Source organism: Pan paniscus, chromosome 14, assembly GCF_029289425.2.
Source record: "Pan paniscus chromosome 14, NHGRI_mPanPan1-v2.0_pri, whole genome shotgun sequence".
In the NCBI taxonomy this organism is placed as follows: Eukaryota; Metazoa; Chordata; class Mammalia; order Primates; family Hominidae; genus Pan; species Pan paniscus.
This window is the reverse complement of record NC_073263.2, coordinates 19,708,160-19,714,688: the sequence shown is the minus strand read 5'-3', so window position 1 is coordinate 19,714,688 and position 6,529 is coordinate 19,708,160. Positions and strand designations below refer to the sequence as shown.

Sequence of the window (6,529 nt, the reverse complement as noted above, 5' to 3'; positions counted from 1 at the left end):
ACTAAAAGATGGTTAGAATTAACCACCTTTTAATCAACAATAGGCATTAATAGGAAAAGTGCTTAAAGAAGTAGTTCTGGAAAAAGGTAAGTTAGAGAAAATTTTTGTATTATATATTTTAAATGTTACCCACTTGTCTTCGTTAAATAGACAATCAGCAATCTATTTTAGTAATGTATTATCAGATTTGCTACTATCAGTCTGATTATCACTCAACAATATAAAATCAAGGGACTGAAAAGTCATTCAACTTATAAAACAAGTTAGAACATTATAAAGTAATTTATGCCAAAACATTCAGATAATTATTGCTTAGATATACAATAATGACACCTGTGAAATTTTCCAAATCAGAATTGAGAAAATTTCTTTTGTGTGCTGTAACATTTATCCTATGGGAGAGAGGAGTATCTAAGGATGTGTAGCAATTGCTAGCCACTAGGGAAAATAGCTCAATTTTCCCCTGAACAATTTCTAAACACGAATGCTACCATGGTCATTCAGGAATCAGAAGAAAACATGATTACACACATGCTAGAAAACAGCCAAATGATTTCAAGATAATTTGCAGCTAGCACTTTGTTCAGTCTTTAGAAAGTAGATTTTAAGTTTCCTTATTCTAAAAGAAAAGGTCTGAATGGATAAATTGCTATGCAGAAGCACAAAGTTTTTTTTTTAATGCAATCTTCTATAAGAAGTAATTTCAAAAGCCAAACAATCTAACATTAAATGGGATTTCCTCTGAGACTGACTTTCTCTGTTAGTTTCTTTGTTTGTTCCTCAATCATTTGCAATATCAGAATTACTACACTGGTAATCTTCATTATAAAATGTGATCCTATCTTATTTAACATAGCTTGACTTTCTGTAACTATTTCAGGAGTGGAATTTCTAAAAACAATTTTATCCAATGTAAACAGGCACAAGAATTCTGATAAAATTGCTAAGTTTTAGAGTACTACACAGGTAACATTGCAGCATGATCTGTATCCTTAAGAGGGAAAAAAAGAAATAAAAATCAAACCTCTATAAATGAAGAGGATTTCAGATACTTATGGCTGGCATAGAAGAAAACAGAATTTTATACTTTCACCAGACATTTTTACAAAGGAAATGTCTTGATGATCTTGTTTTCAACTTACAATCATTTATATATATATATATATATATACACACACACATACATACATATATATACATATATATATTTTTTTTTTATTGATTGGGTGATGCAGAAAGCCACAAATGAGAAAAGGACACTAAGGTTTTAATAAGGGGAACAAAAAATTGTTTTCACCAGTATAGATTCACATTACAGTACACCAATATTGACAGCATTCTCTTGTCTATTTTTGGTACAGAAGATGGTATCTCTCTACATAACCTTGTAAGGCTTCAGTAACTAAAATGTAAAACAAAACAAAACAAAACCCCAAAACAAAACAAAAACCCCAGCCTATTAGTTTACAGTTTATTTTAAAAATTCTGAAAGACACTGCAAGTTCTAAACTTTTAGTAGTGCTACCCATACACAACCATCTGGTTAAGAACCCAGTAAAAGAGCCCCCTTCCAAGGAAGCTTTGCAACAGTAGAGTTGTGCAATATGGATGTTTCTTACTACAAGAAAAAAATTATACATGGCACATTCTCATTCATATTCTGTAATGTAAAAAGTTACAAACATACCTAATCAAATAAATAATAATAAAAAAAGAATTTGAATGTATTTGTTAAGTATCCTAAAACCACTACATAGAATAATGGCAACTTTCACTCACAGATTATTTACATGGTAATACCCAGCGTGGGTACACTGCTACAAAACTCAAAACAGAAGGAGTAAACTTGAAATGTTTTCCATAATAAAGATCTAGCAGCATGACTATCTAATGCTGTTTTATCCCGATTGCTTCTGCAACGTTCCTTTTTAGTCTGTGTCTTCATCCAGTTCATAATTGTCTTTATCATAAATATCTTTTACTAGAAGAACCCGTACAAGCATATTTTCCAAGGTGTTTCGGTCCAGTGAAGTAGACGTATACCAGACAGGGCTATCTGTAGAACTAGAGCATTCTGGTTGCAAATAAAAAACATCCATCCTCTGATTAAGATTCTGTGGACTTTGGAGGCGGGAGGAAAGAGAGAAAAAGTCAGTTTCACAAAATTTCCACAACTTTTTCTTTTTTCAAGAATAATTCAGACCCCATTAATCACGTTATATGACCAGACCCTATGCCCCACTGTCTCCATTATTGTCACTAAAATATTCTCAAAGTTATTTTCTGAGATAGAGGTTATTTCCCACCACAATTTTAATTCTACTTCACTAAATCCAAGACACTATCAATAGACACACCACTCATTATTTTAATGCTACCATTAAGCAAGTGAAACACTGCCAATTATGATTTCAAGATGCAACAATTTAAACTGTGCATCCCAGTTTCAGAAATAGTGAAATGTGAAAATGTCTCAGAATTGATGAAATATGTATGGCAGCACATAAAATAAAAAAATTCTTACAGCATTACATAATAGAAACTTAATTTTTAAAATACCAACAAGGTAATAGTGAGATAGGAATTTCCTACTAACAAATAGTTACTACCAACTGAAGACCCTGACACTATTGCAGCCAAATAGGACTACCCTAAACCATGGTGAGAAATACAGGCTGAGCATCCCTAATTCAAAAATCCAAAATCTGAAACTCTTTGCCAAAATGACACCAAAAGTGGAAAGTTCCACACCTGACCTCATGTGAGGAGTTCGTGCCCAAAACACAGGCACATAACACACAGGTTATTCAGCAACCCCAAGGGGAAAATAAAATCACCTTCAGGCTATGCATAAATAAAATTATCTTCAGGCTACATGTATAAGGTGTATATGAAATATAAATGAATTTCATGTTTAGAGTTGGGTCCCAGCCCTAAGACATCTTATAATGTATATGCAAATATTCCAAAATCCGAAAAAATCTGAAATCTAAAACACTTCTGGTCAGAAGCATTTTGGATAAGGCACATTCAACTTGTACTAATATCATCCTATACATGATACTATTGTTTTTACAAGTCCTTGAGGGCCATCCTGGGGACCTGTGATTTATAAATTTGTTTAAACAGGGAAGTACATTTTGAATTCATGCTGACCTTCTGAAAATTAGAGAGTGCTTACTTAAAACAACAGGCAAGCATAAAATAATCTATGGTCTCTAAACGTTTTATTGGCTTAAACTTTTTTAAATGCCTGTTGGTCTGAGATTGAGGGAAAAAAAAATTCCAGAACATGATTCCATTTTTCATACCTGCTTGACTGTTTTCTCTTAAATGTAAATACTTCACTTACATTTCCACCTATCTATACTACCTTTGAGCATACCTTTACACCGGGCATTGGCAAACTACAGCCAGCCACCTGCTTATGTGAAGTTTTATTATAACACAGCCACATGCCATGAATTTATATATAGTATATGGCTGCTTTCTAGTCACAAGAGAACCGATTAGTTACAATAGTGATTCTATAGGCCCAAAACCCTAAAATATTTACCATCTGACCATTTAAGAAAAAGTTTGTGTCCCTTGCTTTGCTGTCATTGGAATTGCTGTAATTTAAAAGACAATGACAGGCGCAATGGCTCATGCCTGTAATTCCAGCACTTTGGGAGGCTGAGGCACGAGGATGGCTTGAGGTCAGGAGTTCAAGACCAGCCTGGGCAACACAGTGAGATCCTGTCTCTACAAAAAATACAAAAATTAGCCAGCTATGGAGGCACATGCCTGCAGTCCCAGCTACTCAGGAGGCAGAGGTGGGAGGATCGCTTAAGCCCAGGAGTTTGAGGTTGCAATGAGCTATGTACTCCAGCCTCGGTGAGAGAGCAAGACCCCATCTCCAAAAGAAAATGACAGCAGTAGAAATTTCATTAGTAGAGAGTGATTTCTTAACATATGCTTAAACTCTAAGTATGATGTATAAACTGGGTATTTCAAAATAAAAGATTATAACTGAATGAACTTGGGTATAACTGAGAGAGAAGAAATCTGAGAAAGAATCCTTCTAAAAAAGTCACTTCTTGGTAACGTTAAATTTAAACCAGCCAACTTCTACCAACATTTTTAAAAGTTAAGTATCATTAACACTCACCTTTTAGACAAGTAGCATTCAAACATTTTCACAGGACATCTGGAAGGATTGGCTGTGTTTTCAATTTGTTCAAATACTGGCTCATCATCTTCATGTTTTCTTTTTCCAGTAGTAATTTTATCTTAAAAAATAAAAGTGAAATAAACCTCCTAAACTAATCTTGAAGAAAGATATAAACATCACTCCTAGTGTCTGTTATACCAAAGAATAGGACCAGGTGCCCCTTGGAGTTTTAAGTTATGGCTTCTGGTAATGTACAATTTTTCAAACAAAAGGAACTGAGACATCTTAAGACATAGGTTGTCTTATTTTATAAAATTGACAGTCCTTAGGTTCTTAACAAGTGACCCAGGTGGTCTTTAGTAAGGCAAGGTTTGGATATCCCTACCATAGACAATCCCAAAATAGAAATCTGGGCCATGCGTGGTGGCTCACGCCTGTAATCCCAGCACTTTGGGAGGCTGAGGTGGGCGGATCACCTGAGGTCGGGAGTTCGAGACCAGCCTCACCAACATGGAGAAACCCCGTCTCTACTAAAAATACAAAGTTAGCCAGGCATGGTGGCGCCTGCCTGTAATCCCAGCCACTCAGGAGGCTGAGGGAGGAGAATTGCTTGAACCCAGGAGGTGGAGGTTGCAGTGAGCCGAGACTGCACCACTGCACTCCAGCCTGGGCAACAAGAGTGAAACTCTGTCTCAAAAAAAATTTAAAAATAAAAATAAAAATAGAAATCTGTTACACTACCTTCATTATCTGTTCCACACAAGGAAGACACTTGGTATCGAAGACACGCTTTGTTTTCCATCGTTAAAGGATTTTTTTTCCAATGCCTAAACACAGTGCCAAAGGAAAGTCTTAAGTGTTGTTCCACTGTTTTCAGGCCAAAATACTTAGTGTTAAAGTAGAACAGTGTATTCAGAAGAGCTACTGGAGAGTGTGATCCTAGTTGTTTTATCCTCCAGAGATAGTCTTCTTCAACTCGAGAGAATATTGACCCTTAAATAGAGAGAACTATTTTAAAAGAATTATAATAAATAAAAGTTTTCATTTAACCATCTAGAAGCAGACACAGTTAATTTAAGGACAAATCTATACCAATTCTCCTTTCATATTAGATCAACTAGAATAATTCTAGAATTACCTATGCACCTCTTTAACAACACAGAGGCTACTATGGAACTATTATCTATGGAATAAGGGACTGGATGTTTGCTTCTGTTCTTCAGTAGGACAAGCCAACAGTGGTCAGAAAACAGTGTAAATCCTTTTAAAATTAAAATTCAGGAATTTAAATTCCTGAAAAAAATTGATGACTCCACATACATACACATTTTCTTCACGGATTGAAAACAGTGGTTTAAGAGAAATTTACATCAGAAGCTCCACTGGAAGGCTTAAGACATGAACATCCAGTCTCATACTCCAGAGAAAGTAGATTACATTTCTTACAAAGTTCTTCATAAACACTAGTTATTGACCACATTTGTTTCTAATTCAACAAGAGATGAAAGGCAGATGAGCTCAAGAGTAAGTGTTCAGAAAATGTTATCTAATTTAAGTGACTTAATTATAATATTTTCAAACATACTCTGTAAAAATAACAATCCTAATATCAAGAGAGCAACACCTTTATTGAAAATAGCATTACCATCTGGAAGTATGCTTGGTTGCCAGCTTCGCAGTATTTTATTCAATTCTTGCTCAAATGTTTGGTATCCAGGATCAATAAATATGTTGTCTTTTCGATTACTTCCACACAAATACTATAAAAAAAAAAAAAGCCCCACAAACTTTCTTGAAAGAAAATCAGCTAATTATAGTAAACATATTACACTCCGTATTTCTTAAGAAAAAAATAAAGCTTTATGTCTTTGAAATGCATACTAAAACATGACTGATTTTATGTATGCACCTAGAAATTATAAAGAATCATAAATTATCAACAAATCTGTTGCTTGAAACACTCAAAGCTGAAATACACACCCCAGAATCAAGAATGTAAAAACTGGATGACAATCTTCAGTCTGTCAGACAGAAAAAAAAAAAGAATATTTGACTCCCGTGTTTATTATATAGTGCATGAAGAAAAATGTAAATTTTAAAATAAAAGTGTTTTTTTCTTTTTAGTTTTTTTTCTTATAAAGTAAGAGTTATAATTAAGGTAATGATTAAAGAAAAACACTGAGTGGTAAGAATGAGAGGAAATGTTATCTGTAGCTATTGAAAGCTCTCTTCTAGCACTCTGACTTTGTCAGGCTAACGCTTTTTTCTTATTGTCTCTATATTCCTAATTCTCCATCTGTAAAACAGTGCAAATTTATGAATCTTGTAACTTACTGTCACAAACCTAGAAAAATCTTAACAGTGAGGGTGGTTACA

General features: G+C 34.3%; 1 protein-coding gene across 7 annotated transcripts in view; it reads right to left on the bottom strand.

The window, feature by feature from the left end:
* Positions 1-1,246: 1,246 nt before the first annotated feature.
* ZMYM2 (zinc finger MYM-type containing 2) overlaps positions 1,247-6,529 on the bottom strand; it is a 129,050-nt gene continuing 123,767 nt past the window's right edge. For all 7 annotated transcript variants that reach the window (XM_055097125.2, XM_055097124.2, XM_055097127.2 and 4 more), the window contains 4 exons: positions 5,799-5,913; positions 4,895-5,146; positions 4,151-4,271; positions 1,247-2,121 (listed from right to left, as the gene is read on the bottom strand). In XM_055097125.2, the coding sequence (XP_054953100.1) occupies positions 1,929-2,121; positions 4,151-4,271; positions 4,895-5,146; positions 5,799-5,913 (681 nt within the window). In that variant the 3' untranslated portion in view covers positions 1,247-1,928. The remainder of the gene's footprint in view (positions 2,122-4,150; positions 4,272-4,894; positions 5,147-5,798; positions 5,914-6,529) is intronic.